Source organism: Cnephaeus nilssonii, assembly GCF_951640355.1.
Source record: "Cnephaeus nilssonii genome assembly, chromosome: 6".
Lineage (NCBI taxonomy): Eukaryota > Metazoa > Chordata > Mammalia > Chiroptera > Vespertilionidae > Cnephaeus > Cnephaeus nilssonii.
In genome coordinates this window covers 90471110-90494829 of record NC_137077.1, presented here as the reverse complement: position 1 = coordinate 90494829, position 23720 = coordinate 90471110, and the positions used below count along the sequence as shown (strand labels likewise).

At 50.3% G+C, this 23720-nt stretch overlaps 1 protein-coding gene across 1 annotated transcript; it reads left to right on the top strand.

Moving 5' to 3' along the window:
* Positions 1 to 1415: 1415 nt before the first annotated feature.
* LOC307101219 (sodium- and chloride-dependent betaine transporter) lies at positions 1416 to 23553 on the top strand. Its single transcript, XM_079773957.1, has 14 exons — positions 1416 to 1635; positions 7777 to 7911; positions 11168 to 11308; positions 11622 to 11709; positions 12620 to 12752; positions 14287 to 14421; positions 16181 to 16284; positions 16628 to 16752; positions 17297 to 17409; positions 18123 to 18260; positions 18991 to 19093; positions 20962 to 21062; positions 21593 to 21763; positions 22990 to 23553. The coding sequence occupies exons 1-14, from the start codon at positions 1422 to 1424 to the stop codon at positions 23131 to 23133; spliced, it is 1845 nt and encodes a 614-aa protein (XP_079630083.1). The 5' UTR covers positions 1416 to 1421; the 3' UTR covers positions 23134 to 23553.
* Positions 23554 to 23720: the final 167 nt, after the last annotated feature.

Here is a 23720-nt window from a genome sequence, read left to right as displayed (position 1 = left end):
CCAATACCGGAATTTCACCCTGACATGCTTTCCCATTCCTGGGATAACCTGCACCCTTCAAGTCACCTTCAAAAATTTCCATAACCTCAAATGGCTCCTGCCACACCTTCCTAACCAACTTGGACTTGGGCTGTTGCCTGGGTTAAAAGGACCAACAAATAAACACAGACTCTTCTTTTAATAAAAAGGACCCTGTGTTTCCGCAGAGCCATGGAGAAGCATGGAGCGCTTGGTGGCTCTGAGTGACTTGATGCCCCAACGCCCTTCCTTCGTAGGGGAGCAGCGGGGGATGGGTGCTTCCCTCTGCACTCTTGGCACCTCCTCGTGGCAGCCCAAGGGAAACAGAGGCAAGAGGTAGCCTCAGGGAGATGGTGGGGTGGGGGAGAGAGAAGGGGAGGCAAATAGCGATTTTTAGGTACAACACCAGGCTGCAGCCATCTGTGTTGTGGCCATTGACAAACAGACAACAAGAGGGCAGAGTAAAGCTGAGTGGCCCACGTGATTTTCCTGAAAGTCCAGGGAGCTTTGGGCTCGTTAGTAGAGCAGAGAGTAGGGAAGGGCAGCGACCTGCTATGATATGCAACTACTTCTGACCCCTTCCTTGAGGGGTCACTCTGATCTGGAGAAGACCACCTACTAAGTGAGAATCGCTCTGGTGACCCCTTCTATCACCAGGACCCTACCCTGTTCTCAGGACAGAGGTACAACCGAGAGAAAAAGAACAGGGTTCCCTTGAAGGCCTACCCTCGGTCCTGGCACCAATCCTAGTCCTCATCTGGCCTTGCTCAGAGGCCCCACCTTCCCCTTTCCTCCCAATCAGATGTCTCGAGCTAGCTGGCTCCCATGTTTACCCTGAGTTGGTCGATCACTCTGGCACAGGGATGAGCACACAGCTGGCCAGCAGAAAGCCATGCAGTCACCTAGGCCACATCTGCCCTTTGACCTCCTGTCATCCCTGGCAGCCTTGATCCCTTCTGGCCTGAAGGCTGAGGAGCTGGGGCACACAGGTGGCTGGCTGTGAAGATCAAAAGGGACCTGGAATAAAAGGCCGAAGCCTGGGTTTAAATATAGTTCTAAATGGTTTAGGCAAGTCACTTCATCTGTCAAGGCCTGGGTGTTCCCATCTGCAAAATGGGCAAGCTAAGATTTGGTCCCTATTTGTTTTCAGAGCCATGAGAACAAAGTGTAACTTTAGATGTAAATGTCATTGAGAGCTTCGGAAGAAAATCAACATTAAAGCAACATTCCAACAACATTCAAGCAACATTCCAACAATAATGAAAGATTAGGATGGAGAGAGCAGGGATGGCAGGCATGTGTTGGGGTTGCACAGCTCATTCCTTCTCCTCCCACCAGGCCGTGCCTCTCTCACCATCCAGCCCCACTCCCAGCTCGGCGGCCTCTGGATCCATTACGGGGCCATGGACAGGAAAGTGACAGTCCACGAGGACGTGCCTCCTGTGGTCACCTGGGTCCCTGAGGAGGGAGAGAAGCTGGACCAGGAAGGCGAGGACCAGGTGAAGGATCGGGGCCAATGGACCAACAAGATGGAGTTTGTGCTGTCAGTGGCCGGGGAGATCATTGGGCTGGGCAATGTCTGGAGGTTTCCTTATCTCTGCTACAAAAATGGAGGTGGTGAGTTCATTTTGAGGTAGGCGCGGTGGGGAGAGCTGTGCCCTGATCACCAGGCAGTGCCCACCTGGGTGCCTCCTGCCTGGGCATTGTGGTAAAATGGAAGGAGGCTGGGATGGAGCTAGAGGACTTGAGTTCGAGTTCTAGCTCCACCACTGGCCTGTGTCCTCTGTGAAATGGCGATGATACCCCACAGGGCCACAGATTAAATGAACAACAGCAGGACCTAGGAGTCTGAGTTTTTAATAAGCTCCTTCATTACTCTGTATGCGTGCCAGTGTTGACAGGAGTCATTCATTTATTCAGCTCATATTATTGTGGGCATAGCATGTGCCAGCCACTGTTCTAGATGCAAAACAGAACATATTCCACATGTTGTCTTCTAGTGAAGGGTGGCGGATTACAGACAGATAGGTAAAATATGTGGTATGTCAAATGGTGATGAGTGAAATGGTGAGAAGCAAAGCCAGGAAGAGGATAGAGAATGCTGGGCCGCAGGGTGGGGGAGTGGGGTTTGAAGTATAAACTAAGATACCAGGAAATGTTTCACTGAGGAGGGGACATTAGACTAAAGAGTTGGAGGTGAGGGAGCGACTCTCGTGGATGGAAATCAAGTGCAGAACACTCCGAACCGGGGGGGGGGGGGGGGGGGGGGGGGCAGCGGCCCAGGTCTTGCAGGCTCTGCTCTGAGTGAGGTGGGAACCACTGAAGAGTTTCATTCAGTGGAAAGATATTATCTTGTCTATGATTTTTTTTTTTAATTAAAGAAAGATAATTTTATTATTTTTCAGCACTGGTAGTAAAAATGAGCAGGGGCAGGGTAGGGAGGGGCCAGAATACTGTTTTTAAGTGCACAATTAAATGGTTTTTAGTATATTCACAGACCTGTGCAACCATCACCACCATTAATTTTGGGACATTTTCATCGTCCCCAAAAGAAGCCCCGTACCTGTTTACAGTCACTCCTTATTCCCTCTCCCGCCAGCCCTTGCCAACCTCTAATCTACTTTCTGTGGCTATGGATTTACCTGTTTGGAATGTTTCATATTTCTATGAATTTATTTGCGACTGGCCAGATCCATGCTTGCCTTTTGAAATACCTGTACTTTTGTGGAAATAATATATGTTTATAGTGGACATTAGAAATATTCTGGAAGGTAAAAAACAAACAAACAAACAAACAAACAAACAAGAAACATTCTCATTTAAAGGTAACCATTATTTAGAAAATCCTTTGAAACACTATCTATATTTAATTCGACACATTTTTACTGAGTATCCACCATGTGTCTTGCTCAGTTATTATTACAAACTGCTTGAACCAATGACTCCAAAGAAGTAGAAATAGGATTTCCTGGGCAGGTCAGGGCTACGGAGCCAAAACTGGGGGTGGGGGACTAATGCTGGACCAGAGATGAGGGGAGGCAGGAAGAAGAGGTAGAGGCAGTGACCTACTTCTTATTTTCCCCCCATGTTATTGTTTTATCAATAGTGCGCCCCTTTTTATTATTTTTTAAAATTTTATTTTATTGTTTAAAGTATTACAAATAGTATGTTTTCTTTTTTTCCCCATTGACCTTCCCCCGGCCTCCCCTACCCCGGCCCCCCGCACATGCACTCACCGCCCCCCCCAAGTGTCTTGTGTTCATTGGTTATGCTTATATGCATGCATACAAGTCCTTCAATTGATCAGTGACCTACTTCTTTATCCCAGGCCACAGTTTCATGGACACATAAGATGTTAGAGCTAGAGCTAAAGATGATCTAGGCCAGGTGTCCTCAAATTACGGCCCGCGGGCCACATGCGGGTGTTTTTGCCATTTTGTTTTTTTACTTCAAAATAAGATATGTGCAGTGTGCATAGGAATTTGTTCATAGTTTTTTTTTTAAACTATAGTCCGGCCCTCCAACGGTCTGAGGGACAGTGAACTGGCCCCCTGTTTAAAAAGTTTGAGGACCCCTGATCTAGGCAGAGCCCTCATTTCATAGAGGACACCCCAAACCACAGAGCTGGATGGCAGCAGTAGGTCCCAGAAGCCAGGTTTGCTGGCTCCCACATCGCTGCATGCCTCTCACCTTGCCATCTGAAAAGAAGGGACGATGCCAGCCCAGGTTCCAGTGCCCACCCCGCCTCTGTCCTGCCTGATGGCTGCAGCTGTGGCCGTGACCTCTGTACTGACCATGGGGCAGGGTGAGAGACAAGCACCTATGACAGCGTGCAGGGACAGGCTGAGCCAGGTCACCTGGGAAATGGCAAGACCAGATCACATTTACTGTGCAGGTTCTGTGTTCCTTTCTGCCACCTATGTTCTCACTTAGCTCTGTCCCAATCCAACTACTTGGGAAAGACATGCTGCCTCGATCACGTTCCCTTTAATGCCAGGGGCTAAGCGAGGTCGGGGTCTCCCTCTGGGGTCACTGGTCTTTAGGGCTTTGGGAAGGTAGTAGTGAAGGTCCAGGGAGTAATTTCCTTATCTAGACGACTTATCATAGATCATTGTGGGGACTCCACAGGCTGACCTAAATGTCAATTTTTTGCTTTAGGCTAGAATTGTACTAACTCAGTGTGGTAATATGGTTTATCACAAGCTGACCATAAGCTCTGGGTAGCAGTTAAATATAGTTTTTACTAATATATTAATTAAAAATAATTAATAATTATTAGTTAAAATGGTTGTTGATGGATTATTAATTAATAATTAACTAATGATTAATCATTAGCTAATACATAGTTCTGTAGAGGAAAATCTTTCAAAAGGAATGAAAGAGTAATCTTATAAAATAAAAGGCTAATATGCAAATCAACTGAACGTCAGAACAACCGGTCACTATGATGTGCACTGACCACCAGGGGGCAGACGCTCAATGCAGGAGCTGCCCCCTGGTGGTCAGTGCACTCTCACAAGGGGAGCGCCACTCAGCCAGAAGCTGGGCTTATGGCTGGCGAGCTCAGTGGCGGTGGTGGGAGCCTGTCCCACCTCCGCGGCAGTCGGACATTCCCCAAGGACTCCCAGACTATGAGAGGGTGTAGGCTGGGCTGAGGGACCCCCTCCCCGCTGAGTGCACACATTTTGTGCACCAGGCCTCTAGTATATATATAAATTCGGCCGGTGTGGCTCAGCAGTTGAGCATCAACCTATGAACCAGGAGGTCACAGTTGGATTCCCAGTCAGGGCAGGTGCCCAGGTTTCAGGCTTGATCCCCAGTAGCGGGTGTGCAGGAGGCAGCTGATCAATGATTCTCTCTCTCATCATTGATGTTTATAGCTCTCGCTCCCTCTTCATTCCTCTCTGAAATCAATACAAAATTATTTTTTTAAAAAAGGAAGGATATTCTAACACATGCTACAACATGGCTGAATCTTGAAGACCTTATGCTAAGTGATCTAAGCCAGTCACAAAAGGATCAGTACTGTATGATTCTTTTTACATGAGGTGCCTAGAAAAGGCAAATTTAGAGAGAAAAGGAATGGTGGTTACCAGGGGCTGGGGAGAGAGGAGAATGGGTACAGAGTTTCATTTGTGATGGCTGAAAAAGTTCTGGGGATGGATAGTGGTGAGGGTTGTACAACAGTGTGAATGTACTTACTTAATGCCACTGAAGTGTATACTTAAAAATGGTTAAAATGGCAAAATTTATGTTATATACATTTTACCAAAAAAAAAAGAAGCAAAAAACACCCCCAAAACTGTGTATACCCTCTGACCCACCAGTTCCTCGGTGGAAATTGATACTAAGGAGCAGATTAGACAAGTGCACAGGATGTGGATGACGGTCTGCATCATAGCAGTTTTCTTAGGAAGCAACAGAAAAGGCCAAAGGACATGCTGATAAAATAAACTAGGACAGATGCCCAAGGTAGAATACTATACAGCCAGTAAAATGATGGCATAGAGATGTATTTACTGATATCAAAAGGAATTCATGATATACATTTTAAAATGGTTATGAAATAATATATAGTAGGGTCTCATTTTTTTCCAAAAAAGAAATATATATGTCTGTATGTTTATAAGAAATTGGAAGGATATATAATGCTTTTTCCTTTCTTTTTCTTTGTACTTTCTATTTTTCTACAAAGTAATATGGATTACTTGAGAGACATTATAATGTAGTAGTTAAAACATATTATGATAACATAAATAAATAAATATATTGATTTCAGAGAGGAAGGGAAAGGAAGATAGAAACATCTATCTCTATATATAAAAGGCTAAGTGACTGGCTGACCAGCTGACCATTTGATAGGTATGATGTGCACTGACCACCAGGGGGCAGACGCTCAACACAGGAACTGCTGAGTGACAGCAACTTTGCAGAGTGCTCCCTCGCACTCTGGGACCCTTCAGGGGATGTCAGACTGCCAGTTTTGGCCCAATCCCCGCAGGCCAGGCCGAGTGACCCCACCTGTCGGAGGGACCCTGCTCACTCCGCAGACGCCCTTGGAGCTGCAGCGCCGTCCCAGGTGTGGCTGGCCAGGGAGGGCCTGCGGGATGTTGGCTCCAGGGCATGTCGGCCTGTCTTGCCCAGTCCCGCCCCATTAGCCACCTTCTAATTATTTTCTTTTCAATGTGCACGAATCCATGCACCGGGCCACTAGTATCCTATTTTTAAAAAAATATATATTTTATTGATTTTTTTACAGAGAGGAAGGGAGAGGGATAGAGAGTTAGAAACATCGATGAGAGAGAAACATCGATCAGCTGCCTCCTGCACGTCCCCTACTGGGGATGTGCCCGCAACCAAGGTACATGCCCTTGACCGGAATTGAACCCGGGACCCTTCAGTCCGCAGGCTGATGCTCTATCCACTGAGCCACACCGGTTAGGGCTAGTATCTTATATAATAAAATCCTAATATGCAAATCGACTGAACTGCAGAACGACTAGTCGCTATGATGCGCACTGACCACCAGGGGGCAGATGCTTAACGAAAGAGCTGCCCCCTGGTGGTCAGTGCGCTCCCACAGCAGGTGCAGCAGGGCCGAATTGAGCGGGGTTGAGCCCTGTGGGGATCGAGCAGAAACTGGCAGTCCAACATCCCCCAAGGGGTCCTGGATTGCGACAGGGTGCAGGCAGGGCTGAGGGACCCCACCGGTGCAAGAATCGGTGCACGAATCTGTGCACGGGCCTCTAGTCAATGATAAGAGAGAATCATTGATCAGCTGCCTCTTGCACATCCCCTAATGGGGATCGAGCCCACAACCCAGGCATGTGCCCTTGACCAGAATCAAACCCGGAACCCTTCAGTCAGCAGGCCAACGCTCTATCCACTGAGCCAAACCGACTAGGGCTATGGTGTAGTAGTTAAGAGCACAGACTAAGACCACTTGAGTTTGTGCCTCACTTCTCTCATCTGTGTCTCAGTTTTTGAATCTTTAAAGTGGCCCCAGTTTTTCATCTGTAGAATGGACATAATGGTAGGTTGTTGTGTGAGGATTTTGATGTTGGTGAAGCATTTAGAAGAGTGCCTTACATACAGTAAACACCAAATAAGTGATAAGTGTTATTGTGCGATAAACAATAATCCACTGGCCCGTGGGTATACTTCTGAGGTGAGGCATGTCTTTGTGACTGAAGTGGGTACTGTGGGCTGAGGGTTGCTTTCAAATTCACTCATACGTAATTTGCTGGATGTCTGTTAGGTCCCGCCTCCTGTCAGTGCCTGATCACCTGGCTGGCTGACACCCCCGATCCTGAGTGGGGCTGAGCAGAGGAGTGGCCTTCTCTGCTGAAAGCCCAGTTCAGATCAGAGCCTGGTGGAGGGAAAAATCCCTCTGAAATTATTAGAGGGAACATAATTTTTCCAAGGTGTTTTTGTTTATTTGTTTTTCTCTAAAATGTAACAAACGTGATAATTTAATAAGCATATCAAATTATACAGAACACATGTTTTTGTTCCAAAAATAATAAATTGACTAGATTTGTGAAGCACACTGAGCAAATAAATAGCGCATACATTAGGATCTCCACCGAAATTTCCCTTCCAAGATCTTTCCTGTCCCGAGTAAGGTTCAGACTGGAAAATTTTCTGCCTGTCCTTGGGCACAGATAGGAGGAAGCCGACTTGTGCCCTTGGGAGGGGTGAGGAGGGAGATGAAGGCCTAGGCTAAAGGCTCAGCCCATACCTCTCCTTCCTCTGCAGGAGCCTTCTTCATCCCCTATTTCATCTTCTTCTTCACTTGTGGCATCCCGGTGTTCTTCTTGGAGGTGGCACTGGGCCAGTACACCAGCCAGGGGAGCGTCACAGCCTGGAGGAAGATCTGCCCCCTTCTCCAAGGTAAGTCTTCTCCCGGGCCCACCTCCCCGCAGGCCACCAGCCTGCCTCCATCCCACTGTTGACTCTCCGTTCCTACCTGCTCACTACCCTGTCATTCAACCACTGTCATGCTGTGCTAAGTGCTGTGGGGGACTTAGGAAATATAAGCAGGCTTATACATCCTGAACTCCTCAAGAAAGTCAATTCAAGGTCACAAATGAAAAACCAGGAGCAGAGCCTTGCAAATGGGGGACCCTGAAGCTTCATCTTCACCAGCTTCATGGAAAACGTGTTCCTGTGTACTAGTATATGGTGTGGGCCCAGATGTGCCTCCAAAGTATATAATAATAGTGATGATGTCTAGCACCCGTTGAGCCCTCCTGTGTGTCAGGGTTCATGTCATCACTTTCCCTGCAGTTCCTCACCTAATCTTCCAATAGTAACTCCAGTCACCTCATTTTGTAGATGTGAAAAATGAGGTCATTTGCCAAGGATTTGAACCCAGATCTACCTGAGCGGAAGGTTCATGCTCTTTCCTATGTTAGGGATTACGTTAGGGACAACCCCTGCCCTCTTCTCTCTGCATCTGTTGGCTCTAATGTGAGCAGCTTGGGGTGTCCTTCCACCCCCGCCCCCCCTAAAGTGGATTGGGCCAGTCCCCTGCGGGCCCGTGGGAGACAAACCCAAGGGATCTCCTCCTTCCTGAGACGGTCCTTGAATATGTGAAATGGAGAGAGGACTCTCCCTCAGGTCAGCCCCCAAGGGAGCTCCAGGGCCTAGGCTGCCTAGGGCTGCTGCCCAGCTTGGTAGGCTGGACAGAAGTGGGCATAGCGAGGGACACAAGCTCCTGAGCAGGCTGGGAACCTGACCACTGACTGGGGGAGGGGAGGCAGGCTAGCCTGGCCCATTCCTCTGGGGCCTCATGGGGCCCTGTGGGGGCAGCCGTGAGGGACTGGGCAGGGTGGAGCTTGGCCCACTCAGGTTTCTACTCCAGAGTTTTGGGGCTCCAGGAGTCCTGTGCCTTCAGGCAGAGCGCACAGCTGAGTTCTATCCCGGGGCCAAGCCAGCTCAGAGGTGGCACACGCAGGGCTGGCCTCTCGAGCACACAGGTACTAACTTAGACAGGGGCGCCATGGGCCGGGGAGCAGAACCAGCATTGGGTAGGGGTTGGGGGGAGACTGCTGCTCCCTTCTTATTTTCCCAATTGAAGAGACCCCAAGGCCTAAGGTCTCAGGCAAAGGCTCACTCCAGTTGTGTGCGCCTATGTTGGTGGGACGGTTCAGGCTGCGTACTACCTGCCCTGTACATGCCCAACTGCCCCGCCCGCCCCACGGCCACCCTCCCGGGGAGCCTGAGCGCAGGGGCGAGGCACCGGAGACACTCACCCCTCAGCTCACCCACAGCCACCGCCTCCCTCAGCTTACCCGCGGGCGCCGGCTTCCTCCACCCCATCCCCACCCGCAGAGATGGGCGGGCCCTTCCAGCCGGCGGCCGGCCTCCTAGCGGGTGGGGCTCCTGGTGGGCGGCAGTGGGAGCACAGCGCGTTCCGCGCACAGTGGCTGCTTGTTTGGTGCGCGGCTCTGTTCGCACCAAATACCCCGCTGGCGGCGGCCAGCTCCTCGGGGACCCCCTCGCTATCGGGAGCCCTCGCCACGTCCCCTCCCGTGGCCCAACCCGAGGCTGTCCTGTCTCTGTCCCCGTCCCCGTCCCCGCCTCCCCCCCCCCCCCCAACCCTCCGGAGTTGGCCAGGCCAATGGGAATCTGGGCCTGGCACGGAGTGGGGGCGGGGGCATTGTTGCCAGTCAGCGTGGGTTGTTCCACCAGCCCTAGGTCTCCCACCTTCTTCATTAGTTAGTTCTTGAGTTTGACATCCTCCTGGACGCGAGGCAGGATGAACAAGCAGCTCCTCTCCTGGGCTGCCCGCCCCCGCCCCCGCCCCCCGCTGGCTCTCACACCTCGAGACTAACCGCGGCCAGCGCTGTGCTACTTTTAACCCAACGTGGCAAAGGCGGGGTGGGTGGGTGACTGCTCCTGCTCTCGCGCCCTCCCACCCCCAGTCTCCTAGGGGCGGCCCAGGAGACTGGCTGCACCCTAAGCCCCCCCTGCTGCTCGGTGTTCAAATGACACGCGTCACTCGCCGCCCACACTTGCCCCCCAGGGGGAGATGGCATTTAGGCTGAGCAGGCTCCACACGTCTGGACCGCTCTTTTCCTTGCTGCTTTCTTCTGGTTTTGGCTCTTATTTTGAGCCTTATTTTGAGACAGATTCTTACCAAAATTTCCATACTTACTCCTGTGTTCTTCCCACCCTTTAAAAATGTTACAAGTGGTGTATGATTGTACTAGAAAATGCAGATAGGCAAAAAGAAAAAAAAAAACTGTAAGAAGTGAACTCAAATCTTATAACCTAGAGCAGCGACTTTCAACTCGTGGGCCTCAAGAATTTTTAAAACATGCAATTCCTGACTATTTAGTTAGGGACACTGACCTCTTTTCCCTTAGACTGCCAAGTTAAAAAATGACAACAGCCAGCACAACTATAGCTGTTGGGTGTGAATGAATCAAAGTTATACCTACTTTTTTTGTCAGGTAGGCCAAAAAAATATATTTTTTAGTGTGCTGCAGAATTTTAGTAATTAGTTTATGTGCATCATGAAAAGGTTGAAAAATCACTGACCTAGGGAACCACTTGTTAATATTTGGATGCCCATCCTTCCAGAATTTTTCTCATAAAAAACAACATTAAATAGCCTATATAATAAAAGGTTAATATGCAAATTGACCAAATAGCAGAAGGACGGGTCACTATGATGTGCACTGACCACCAGGGGCCAGATGCTCAACACAGGAGCTGCCCCCTTGTGGTCAGTGTGCTCCCACAGAGGGAGCGCTGCTCAGCCAGAAGCCCTGAGCCTGCTCACCTTTCCAGCCTCCACCTCCTCGGCAGCGCTACTGACATCCCCCAAGGGCTCCTGGACTGCAAGAGGGCGCAGGCCAGGCTGAGGGAGCCCCCCCTCTCCAGTGCATGGATTTTGTGTACCAGGCCTCTAGTATATTATAAAAATGGGAGGATGCTTAGGATAGTGTTCTGTAACCTGCTTTCCTTACTCAGAAAAACAGTCTGTAAATGGCTTCTCAGGCCAATAAATAAAACCTGGTTCTCTTTGTGTAGCACCTAGTATCCTAATCATAACTGGCAGTTTCTAGGTGACTTTTTGGGGCTGACATTGATCTCATGGATTCTCTTATTGCTTCCCGCCCCTCCCCCACTCCGGAAGGCATTGGTTTGGCGTCTGTGGTCATTGAGTCCTATTTGAATGTCTACTACATCATCATTCTCGCCTGGGCCCTCTTCTATCTGTTCAGCTCCTTCACCTCTGAGCTGCCCTGGACAACCTGTACCAATACCTGGAACACAGGTATCTATCATTTCATCTCCTGGGATATGGTCTCTCCCTAGGGGCTGGGCTTGTGGTGGCTGGATTGTGTCAGAGGTTGGTGGGCTGGAACAAGAGCAGAATGAGGCATATGGGGTAGGGGGCTGAGCCCATGAACCACCTGAGCAGCCAATTCCTGACACTCTGGATGTGGGGGCTTCAAAGGAAGCTCTTGGGATCTGGAATGTTGGGTACCACCAGGCCGCAAGACCAGAGGGACAGGGGTTCTAGGGTGTGAGGGCATCTCTTCCTATCTCATCCCTGGCTAATGCACGCCTCACCTTTCCCCCAACAGAGCACTGCATGGACTTTCTGAACCACTCAGGAGCCAACACAGTGACAACCTCTGAGAACTTCACCTCACCTGTCATAGAATTTTGGGAGTAGGTGGTGGGCCTGGTTGCCACGGGCCAAGGGGCCTCAAGCAGAGGAAATTTGGATGTCTGAGGCCTGGGGCACAAGTTTAAGGCTCTCTGTGCATGTTTTCCAGCACTTACCCCCACCCCACACATCACTGAGAGATGAGGGGACGCTCATATCTACCCACAGTTGTTCACCTACGCCTCCCAAATCCATCTATGTTCACCCAGACTCACACATTTATCCACCCTATACCCTCACATCCCCTGTACCCTACACACCCACCAAGACTTGCACATCTACCCACACATGTCCACTAGTGTACTGGAAACAGTCTGGACCCACTTAGGAGAGCTGATTGTACACATCCCATCCCAACTCCATGTTCAGTCACATTGGCCAAGGTGGGAGTATTTACACCACAGAAATTGGCAGACCCTACACTCACACACTCACTTTCCCACATGACCACTTATACCCTCACACCTACCTGTGCCCACACTCTCACACATTTCCATCACTCCTGTACACATCTTTAGGCACTATTATACACTCAACCCCTCCGCTTGATACCCATGTACTTGCTCATCAACCTGCACGTATAAATATTTACTCTCCATATACTCATTTATACATTCCTTACCTCACCTCTCCCCATCTCTCTCTCTTTCTCTCTCTCTCCAACAGAGAGATCTGAATGAGTTAGAAAGACAAAGATACCTATGGTATTACGTGATTTGGTCTTCTAACAGCCAGGGGCATACAGACAACAGGTGGGAACATGGCAGGGCCATGGGAAGGTGGAGTGGGTGGGGGCAGGGGAAGCCTGGAATATGAGATCTGTGGGGTCAGCGCTAAGAATCAGGAGACTTGATGACAGAGGCAAGTTGTCCCTTTAGCCTTTCACCTCTTTATTTATTTTCCACTCATTAGGAGACGTGTTCTGGGCATCACTGCAGGCATCCACGACCTGGGAGCCCTGCGTTGGGAACTGGCCCTGTGCCTCCTGCTTGCCTGGATCATCTGCTACTTCTGCATCTGGAAGGGGGTCAAGACCACAGGCAAGGTGAGGTCTCTGGCTCCTGGTAAGCTCTCTGCGGCCCCAGAGCCCCCAGGGACACTCACAGCGTCCCTCTGGAGAACGGAAAGAAAGCATAGTTTAAGGGAGAGGCCCGGTGAGAACATGGGTAATTGTAGGAAGGCAGAGTTCAGTTCAACACAAGGAAAGCCTCCCTTTTTCGATATGATTTTAAAAGGCCTCTTCATGTAAGTAATATGCAGAGCAAAATCAGAAACATAAAAGGCCCACTGTCAGAGCTAAGCATTGTATAAGCCATCAGCGCCATGGCAGGTTGGATATACGAATCCCTCTGTTAACCTTTTGCTGTGTTGCCTTCTAGTTTCCTTTATTCGTGTGTATGTGTGTAGCTGTGTCTAGGACGTGTGTATATCACACAGTTAGGATCAGACACTCTTTTTTTTTTTTTTTTAATCCCCACCTGAGGATATGTTTTATTGATTTTAGAGAGAGAGGAAGAGAAGGAGAGAGAAACATCGATTGGTTGCCTCTGTATACATCGAACCCACAACTGGGGTATGTGCCCTGAGCAGGAATCGAACCCACAACCTTTTGAGGCATGGGAAGATGCTCCAACCAACTGAGTCAGGACTGGATCAGACACTCTTATGACTTGCTTTCTGTATTTAACAGCAAACACATCAAGACAATGCTTAGCTTGAGCTAGCACACAGACCTGTCTTTGAGGTGGCGAGTTTCCAGTCACTGAAGGGGTTATAGCCCAGAATGGACCACAGTGCTTATTGCACTGAGACAGTTCAGCTTTGAGCATTATTTCCAACCCAGAGAGGCTGAGACGGATTCATGCTCTTTAAAGCCAGGAACAGACAGGCCCCGACTTCTTTGACTAGCCTGCTCCTGCAGCACCCCACCCCCCATTCCATGGATTGTTGGAATAACAATGAAACAGTGACAGTAATGACAAAATAGCCATAGTAATAATAATAACAAAGACTCTGCCACCACCTGGTAAGGGGCTAAGCTTGGCCAGGGGCAGCATGGATTCCTCTCTGAGTGTCTCCAGGATACCTGGAGCTCAGGCCACTGCTGCTCCCCAGCCTTCAGCCTGGAAAATACAGTCTCCGTTCCTCATAGATCACTGTACAAACCTGCCCTCACCGCCCCCCCCACCACCCCCGGTGAAGGGAGGCCATCCTCCCAAGGGACATTCGGAGAACAGCCAGAATAAGGGGTTAAGGGAGACCAGATTCTGGATTTAAAAATAGTCTTTGAAATGTTACGGCTGGAAACTCGTACCCCTCCCTGCCCTTCCTCCTCCCCCCGGCCCTGTTGATGTGTATCTCACACTCTGCTGGGGGCCCAACACCCACAGGAACGTGGAATGAAAGGTGCAGAAAGTTTATGTGTCCATCCCTCTCAGATGTCTCTCAGGTGTTGGACACTGAGCTAGGTATGGCTCGTGCTTCCCGGGGAGGGGTGACAGGAAGACCACTGCAGGTCCCTGTCGCCTCCTGGCTGCTGTGACCACACTAGGAGTGACTTTGACCTGCTTTCCTCCAAGGTTGTTTATTTCACAGCCACGTTTCCCTACCTGATGCTGATCATCCTATTGATTCGAGGCGTCACGCTTCCCGGAGCCTATGAGGGCATCATCTATTACCTGAAGCCAGATTTGTCTCGCCTGAAGGACCCCCAGGTAGGAACTGGGAATCATTTTCCCAAAAGTCTCTCATCCCAAATTCCTCCTGGTTTAAAGGCAATAAGTGTCCACTGGAGAAAACTTAACATGAAAAGGAACTAAAAACCCACCACTCAGCTAGTCTCTGTTAGCATTTTTATTTTTATTTTTAATCCTCACCTGAGGATATTTTTTTCATTGCTTTTCAGAGAGAGTGGAAGGGAGCAAGTGAGGGAGGGAAGGCAAAAGAGAGAGAGCGGGAGTGAGGGAGTGAGAAACGCTGATGTGAGAGACATACATCGATTGGTTGCCTCCCATATGTGCTCTGACCGGGAATCAAACCCACCCCTTTGGTGCTGGGCCAACGCTCTAACCACTTAGGAACACTGGCCAGGGCTTCTGTTAGCATTTTAATATATTTCCTTCCATCATTTTTTCCTAGCTGGATGGTGTGTGTGTGTGTGTGTGTGTGTGTGTGAGAGAGAGAGAGAGAGAGAGCGATAACATAGTTGAGATAATTATACACTGAGTGGCCAGATTATTATGATCTCTGAATGCATAATAATCTGGCCACTCAGTGTATATCCTATATAATAAAAGGCTAATATGCAAATTGTACCTTTGACCAGGAGTTCGACCAGCAGGCAAGCCGGCCAACCACCCATGTCTCCTCCGCCTGGCCAGGCTGGCCGGACCCCACCCATGCACGGATTCATGCACCAGGCCTCTAATAATCTGAGTGGCCAGATTATTATGCATTCAAAGATCATAATAATCTGGCCACTCAGTGTATATAGAGATATATCTTTTTTCACTTATATTTAAGCATTTTTCATGTTATTTAGTTCATTTGTAAATGCCATTTTTAACACTCGCATAATATTTCCTCCATCCATCCATTCATTCACCCATCATGTCCTGAGGTCCCAGGAAGTGCTGGGGAGCCTGTAGAGCTGGCGAGGGTGGGCTCATGCCTCTGAGCGTCACACCTGGGGCCAGTATCGTCATTTACTCACCCCTTCCCCTGTTTGGGACATATAGGCCATGTGTTTTCTTACGATTGTATGTACGGCTGCAATGAACACCTGTGTTTAAATCTTTGACCACATCTCTGGTCATTATTTCCTGACAGTAGTTAGACGTGAAAATACTAAGTCAAAGAGTGTGCCCATTTTCAGGTTCTTGAACTGTCCCACTGCAGAGGTGCAGACTTCCACTGCCGGCGTTTCAGCAGGGCCCACGAGAGCTCGATTATGAGTTATTTTAATCATTGATAATTTGATAGGCCAAAATAATATTATACTGTTGGTTTATTTAAAAAAATGTTATGACTCCAAGGTTGGATATTTCCCCACATATTTATCAACCATTTGTATTTCCTGCTCTAGGACTTGTCTGAGCACATTCTTTGTCTCCACTCCCTCCACCCCCAAGATGCTTGGCGTTTCTTCTCTCTGTTTCAATGCCGTGGCCCCTACGCCCAGCGTGGCTGCCTAAGGCACACTCTGCTTGTTGAATTGGGCAAATGCCTCTTGGCTCCCCTTGCAGAGGTCCTCACCTTCTCTGGGGCATTGCCATGGGTGACAGACTCCACCTAAGAATTCCAAGTAACACACTCTTATTTGGTGCTCACCTAGTGCCCACAGAACCAAGTTACAGATGGACCCTGCCTGTGAGAGGAGGGTGTGCTCACGAAGAGCTGGAATTAAGGGACTCTCTGGGGACACGGAGCAGGCTCCCTCCGCTCTCCCTCACCACTTTCTTGGGGTCCCTGTAGGTGTGGATGGACGCGGGCACCCAGATCTTCTTCTCCTTTGCCATCTGTCAGGGGTGCCTGACAGCCCTGGGCAGCTACAACAAGTACCACAACAACTGCTACAGGTAGGGACAGGGGCGAGGGGCCCTGGGGGACCCTGCCTGCCCACGTCTGAGGAGGGCGGGTCCTGCAGTGGGCCCAAGACTTCCTTCTTTATTATCAGGAGCAACAGGTTGTGTGAAATTGGCATTCTGGGTTCGTTTCCCAGACCGAATTTCTCTCTTCCTCCCTCTTCTGTCTCCTTTCCCTCCCCTCGCCTTCTGAAACCCCTTGTTTGTCCTTTTCTTCCTGTTTTTCTTCCTGTTCACTCTTCCTTTTCTTACACTCTTACTGTCTTCTGATCTCTCCTCAAATAATGAATTTCATTCTCCCTTTTTCTCCGTTTTGTCTGCATTCACCCGCCTGCAGGGACTGCATTGCCCTCTGCTTCCTGAACAGTGCCACCAGCTTTGTGGCTGGGTTTGTGGTCTTCTCCATCCTGGGCTTCATGTCCCAAGAGCAGGCGGTGCCCATCTCCGAGGTGGCCGAGTCCGGTAGGTGTTGCATTGCTGTCCGGGACCTGAGGGGAAGGAGGGTCAGAACACAGATCCTCCTACAGGAAAGCAGGGGTCCTATGAGCCTTTTAGCATTGAGGGCGGTGCTTGGCACATAGCAGGGCCTCCATAACCCTGGGAGGGAGGGAGGCGGGGACGGATGGGTGGATGGACCCACAGTTGCATGCATGGATGCAGAAAGGTGGATTGATGGACAGCATGCTCCCCAGAACCTGGGAAGAGCAGAATAATGAATGGAATCACCCTGCCCTCTTGAACTACCCCTATTACATGCACACACACACACACACACACTCATGCACACACACATACTCACATGCACATACACATACTCACATGCACATACACATACTCACATGCGCATACACATACTCACATGCACATACACATACTCACATGCGCATACACATACTCACATGCACATACACATACTCACATGCGCATACACAGTGCCTCTGGAGAGGGCCCTTCCCTGAGGGCAGTGAGAGCCCTAGGCTCACCTGATTGTGTTGTGTCCTGGCAGGTCCTGGTCTGGCCTTCATCGCATTCCCTAAGGCTGTGACTATGATGCCCTTATCCCAGCTGTGGTCCTGCCTGTTCTTCATCATGCTCATCTTCCTAGGGCTAGACAGCCAGGTTTGTCACCCAGCCCAGCCCAACCCTGCCCAGCCCTGCCCTGACCTGCCCAGCCCAGTCCTGCCCTGCCCACTCCTGCCCTGTCCAGCCCTGCCCTGCCCTGCCCAGCCCAGCCCTGCCCTGCCCATTCCTGCCCTGCCCAGCCCTGCCCTGCCCATTCCTGCCCTGCCCTGCCCACCCCTGCCCAGCGCTGCCCTGGTGACTGACTTTTCAGCTTCTGCATTTCCTTGCATTACCTTCCTTCTAATTCCCCTTGCCCTGACCATACATTTGAAGGCCCTTTCCGCTGCCCAGGGCTTGTCCTTGGGGTTAGTTGGGTGACCCCAGATCTCGAGACCCTCTTTGGTAAGGGGGCCACTGCTTTGTTCCCCCTCACCTGACCCTTCCCCATGCTTGGATGCACCCTCCCAAATGTCCCTCCTGCCTCCTTCCAGATACTTGGCTCAAGCTGCCCATCCTGCCCCCATAGCCTTGGGGACAGAACACATATCCACTCTGCAAGTCTCACTGCTGGGGCCCTCTGTTGTGGATATGTGGCCAAGGGCAGAGATGGCCTCACCCCTGGCCATCACCCTTGTCTGCCCTTTGTACCCCCCCGCCCTACACTCCTGCATCAGCAGGGGTAGCGGGGTGAGAGGAGGCCGGGGCAAGGCTGTGCTGGGGAAGGCCCAAGGGCAGGGCCCCTCTCACTCAGCTTCCCTCCTGGCCCACAGTTTGTCTGTGTGGAGTGCCTGGTGACAGCCTCCGTGGACATGTTCCCCAGGCAGCTCCGGAGGAGCGGGCGGCGAGAGCTCCTCATCCTTGCCATTTCCATCCTGTGCTACCTGATAGGGCTCCTCCTGGTCACCGAGGTGAGCAGGGGCGGCGCCTGCGGCCGAGCTCCAGGGCGAGGGAGCCATGGGGACACCGCTGACCTTTCTCGGAGCCACACTTTTCTCACCTGCTGACCAGCGGTGTTGACACCTCACAGTGAGATTGTAGGGACCACACAGTAGAACCCATCTCTGTTTGTTAGCTCTGTGTTGGTTTTAGAAACCAAACACAAGCTGGCTTAAGCAGAAAGGGGAGTTTGGGGGCCAAGTAGAAATATTCTGTTTTATCTCTGGTTGGACCCAGCTGCTCTAATGCAATGGTCAGAAGTGCCCCCCTCTATCTCCCGGTTCCCTTTCCTCTAGTGACCTCATTCTTAGCCAGCTGGCCCTCCTGATAGTAAAGAAGGTAACTTCTGCCACCCAACCACCCCACAGGAGAGCATGATGAGCACCCTTTTCCTGAGAGCGTGGCCAGCGTCCAGCCATGCCTCTCCTTCAGGCCTGGAGCAGGGAGAGGAATGCTGGGCAAACGAACAGTGTATGTCCACCACAGTCCCAGCGTCCTTGCAGATGTGAGAATTGTTGCCCTGATGTTAAGTGAGGGGCCAGGAGGCAGGGAGAGGTAGAGCAAACTCCTTCTGGAGGAAAGGAGTAACTTCCCATGGGCAGGGGAGGAAGCCGTGGACAGAGGCTTGCCCTGTTGCTGTGTGGTGGAGCGCGGTCCCTGCCCCCACTGGCCAAGTTCTCAGCTCCCCGCCCTTCTCCACAGGGCGGGATGTACGTCTTCCAGTTGTTTGATTATTACGCTTCCAGCGGCATATGCCTGCTTTTCCTCGCAATGTCGGAAGTAATCTGCATCAGCTGGGTGTATGGTAAGTGGGTTGGCGGTGGGGGTGGGTGGGGAGGGGCCCTCTGGAACCCAGCTAAGGGTGGGACTTGCCCGGATGAGGGACAGGGTGTGCTAGCCTCTGATTTCTGTGTTTTTGTACCGCTGTCCTGGTTCTTTTCACGTGGTAAGTGCATCCATCGCTGGGAACCCAGGCATTTTGCGTTATGCAGGAAGAGCGGGGATAATGACAACACCGAGTTCCTTGAGGGGTGAGGGCCGTTACAAATATCAGTGGGCAGCTTGGTTTTTCTTTGCTACAGAGGCTGCCAGAGATCCTTCCCGGCGGGAGTTGTAGTTAAAAGAGACCTTCGGGGCCATTTATTCGGATCCTGTGCAGATCCCACAGTCCCTTATGAAGTTATCGCCCAGATTTTGCTTGAATTCTTCCATGAACAGGAAAGCCATTCCTTTTCCGTTTTGGCTGTTATGCATATCTTTCTCACACGAAGGTGAACTGTGCCTTCCATTGACTTTTCCCACAGCCCTGGCCCCTCGGCCGTGCGATAACTAACCCACGTTGCTGTGCTGTCAGACCCACGCTGTTATTGTGGGGAGAGACCTTTAGCTACTGAGCAGGGCACTGCTATGTGCAAGCACGTGCTACGTCCCAACCTGCACAACAACGCTTTACCGGGGAAGGTGAGGCTCAGAGAGTTATGGCTCTTTCCTGAGCTCACACAGCTAGTAAGTGGAGGAGACGTCATCATACCCCAGGTCTGTCTGGCTCCACTGCACCAGGTTGGGGGGACACATTGCCAAAGTCACAAAGCTCAGGGCAGAGAGGGTAAGGGGTGCCACGTACTGGGGCCTTGTAACAAGCTATGAGTAGGAAAGCTTTCATTTTGCCGCCCTCCGCCTTCCTATTTGGTGTCCTTTCCGCTCCTTGGAGATGTCCTCTCCCTTCTCATTCAAGCACCTGATGTCTTCCCGATTGTCCCTCCTCCTTTTCAAAACTTGTTCTCAGAGAGGGTCTGATGAACTCAACCACAGTGAGGTGTAAATGGCTGATGAGTCTTAATATGTAAAACCTACTCAAGAGTATTTGGTTTTTAACTGGGGAGAATTTTACAAGCCAGAGGAATGACTCTTTAATGGTGGCATTTCCTGCCTTGGTGACCAGAGGGAAAATCTTTTTTCTTGGTGCGTGGAGGCTAGAGGGGTCTTCTAAGTGTCTTTACCAATCAGGGAGTCTTCACTTCTTAGAAGATAGAGCAAATGTGAACACCTGAGGACATCAAACAAACCAAACACCAGTGTTTTCATGTGCACTAGTCAACCCTCTCCCCATGCATGACTGAGAAGGCAGGGGCTTCCTCTGGAGTCTAGAATTAGGCTTCCCAGTAGTGATCTCCCCCTTCCCGCCCCATCCTGCCATCTCTCGCCTCTGCTCCCCTCCCCTTCCCTCTCCTCCCCTCCCCTTCCCTCCCCTCCCTCCCCGTGGAGATCTGGCTCTATCAGAGCGGAAAGGATCTGCTTGAGCAGTGCGCACTTGCTGTTTTGTGTTTTGACTTGAAACCGAATTCATCTTTGCTATGCGGATAAACACGCATCTGTATATATAGCACCGAGCCCCATTGTAGGCTCTCACCCTCTTCTGTGGTTAGGACTGTGGAGTCTTCACCCAATGACAGGGGGACAGAGACTGCACCCAGAGTTTGGGTGACCCCAGGGCCCCTGGCTTGTTGGTGGCAGCTCCTTCTCCCTCCCCAACTCCCAGCACAGTGTCTGGGGTGCCAGGGACCCATCTCATTCATAGAGTCGGGGGAAGAGCTACCAAGTGAGTCCTTCCCAAATACCCATGAGCTGTCCCCACCCTTCTGTTCTCATTCTTCCCCCACTGTGCCTGGGCAGGGGCAGACCGTTTCTATGACAACATTGAGGACATGATTGGCTACCGGCCGTGGCCCCTGGTAAAGATCTCCTGGCTCATCCTGACTCCTGGACTTTGCCTGGTATGTGCCCATCCAGCTACCCCTTTATTCCCTCCTGCCTGCAGCAGACTCAGCGGGGATGAGGAACAGGTTGCCTGAGTTCTGGGGCTCTGTCCCTGCCTGTCCAATGATCTTGGGAGGCTGGTCCATTCCCTCCAATATATTGGTTCCCCTGGCCCTTCTTTTCTGGGGCTATCTCTCCATATGTTTGCTTTACTGTCTTTATCCTATTCATTCTCCATCCCTTTCTCACAGCATCTCCAGCCATCTGCCCAATTTCCCAGGTATTGGTCTCTTGGTCTGCTTAGAGCTCCTCCATCTCTCTTCCTTTCCTTTATGTCTCCTCCTGTCCCAGTCTTTGATGTGAGTGATGCCTAGGCCCACGATTTGCAAATGGCTTTTATTTTTTTAAAGCAAAATCCATTTGCAAATGTACCACAGTGTATTTAAATTGTCCTATGTCACTGTGTATTTAAGTAGAGAGGAGAGAATTTCATTGGCTCTGTCTCATCTGTGTCTGACCATCCTGCCTTCTGCCCCACTCTTTCTAGGCCACTTTCTTCTTCTCCTTGAGCAAGTACACACCTCTCAAATACAACAACATCTATGTGTACCCTCCCTGGGGATACTCCATTGGCTGGTTCCTGGCTCTCTCCTCCATGGTCTGCGTCCCACTCTTCATCATCATTACGCTCCTGAAGACCCAGGGTACCTTCAAGAAGGTAGGGGGCTGAGGGAAGTGACGCATTCAAGAGGGCACTGAGAGAGGTGGGTCTTGAGCAGCACACTACAGATGGGGCCCAGCTATGAGTATGGGACAGCTCTTGAGTCAAATAGAACCTTAAAGAGAAAAGTCTTTGAAGATCAGTCTAATCGTTTCATGTTCAGAAACATTAGAAAGTCCCAGAGTCGTAGACCTTTAGAATCTGACCTCTAAAAGATCATCGAGGCAGGACAACCAATGATCAACTGTCAAAGGATTAAGGGAGATAGAAGAACATAAATGGCCCAGACACAGAGGCTTATAGAGCACAGATCTCTTGCTCTCAGGAAACTGATAAGTGGCTATCATGGTTCATTCCACACAGTCTCCCGGCATCTTTTCTTATCTTAACCTTGTGGGGAACCATGTGCAAGAGGCCTCCTGTTTAGAATTTGGGACATGCCTTCCTGGAAGAGTATATAGTCAGCGACTCACAAAGATATTACAATATAGAAATCTATCTGGCCTACAAGTAGCAGAAAACTCAACCTGCAATAAGCAAATAGGCTTATTTTTTTCTTACATATCAAGAAGATCAGAGACAGGGGTTGCTGGCATTTTGTTCAGCTGCTTAAAGAGGACATTAGGGACCAGACTCATCCTATATTCCTGCACTGCCTTCGTGAGCATGTTGTGTCTTCATTGTATACGTATCACCTCATCGTCACAAGAAGGTTGCCATGACTCCAGCCCTCACATCAGCAATCAAGGCAAGAAGGGCGAGGGAGATGATACCACAAATACCAATAATGATAGTAATGCAGTATTACTACTAGTAAAAATAATAATAATAGATATGTATTGAGCATATAATAGTAAGAAAATTAGTAATAATAAGAAGAACAAAAAATAGATACTTATTGATGCCCTACCCTGTGTCAGACACTGTTCTATGAGGTATGTACTCTGACAACCCTCATTTTACAGATGAGGCAGAGAGGAGTTAAATGGGTTGCCTAAGATTGCACAAGTAACAGAGCCAGAAGTGGAACCTGGTTCACACTCTTAATCACCATATCATTGCCTCTTCTCTCTTCTCAAAATATTTATTTATTTATTCACTCATATGGTCCTGAGCTGCCCCCATGTTCCTGGCTCTGTACTGGGCCTTGAAGATACAGACACGAGAAAGCATCTTTGCTTCTCTCACCAACAATACCCACTCATTTCCTCTTCTCTCCACAGCGCTTGCGACAGCTCATCACCCCTGACCCCAGCCTGCCACAGCCCAAGCAACACCTGTATCTGGATGGTGGCACCAGCCAGGACTGTGGACCCTCCCCAGTGAAGGAGGGACTGATAGTTGGGGAGAAAGAGACCCACTTATAGGGTGTGGCTGAAAGCCAGGGGGCTCCTGAGCCAGGAACCTGGGGTCAGGGCCACCCTCTCCCCCAGTGGACAGCCTTCGCCTCTGTCCCCACCACAGCCCTATTGAGAACGCCTGCGATGTCTGGGCACCCCCAGCCTGCGATGTCTGGGGCACCCCCAGCAAAGGCAAGACTCCCTCCTCTCTCCTCTCAGCGGAAGCAGCTCCTCCTGGTGGGCTAAAGACGGTCCCGCTGGAACATGCCACGCTGTGAAGCGACTCCCTGCTGGAACCCACTGTCTTATTTATAAAGGAGGGTGGTCTTTTTGGAGTTCACCATCTGATTATAGCACATTACATTGTGAGGATCTCCCACTGCAGGGATGTTTCCTGTTAGAGTTTACTATATTTGTGCATTGGAATATAGTGCCAATTGGAATACACATCATGATCTGATTCAGAGAGCGCGATGGAACACTGTGCTGGAAGTGGCACTGAATACACCATGTGGGATTCTGACATTCCATTAGAGGGGGTCCCTCACTAGGTGTAGCATTCTGGAGTCTGGGGGAGGGGACTGAGAATCAGCCAGGAGGCAGATCTTCACAGG

Coding starts and splice junctions, on each gene's coding strand:
- LOC307101219 (XM_079773957.1), top strand. CDS start 1,422: ATGGACAGGAAAGTGACAGTCCACGAGGACGTGCCTCCTGTGGTCACC. Junction 12,753..14,286: donor GGGTCAAGACCACAGGCAAG/GTGAGGTCTCTG, acceptor CTTTCCTCCAAG/GTTGTTTATTTCACAGCCAC. Junction 21,063..21,592: donor TGACTCCTGGACTTTGCCTG/GTATGTGCCCAT, acceptor CACTCTTTCTAG/GCCACTTTCTTCTTCTCCTT.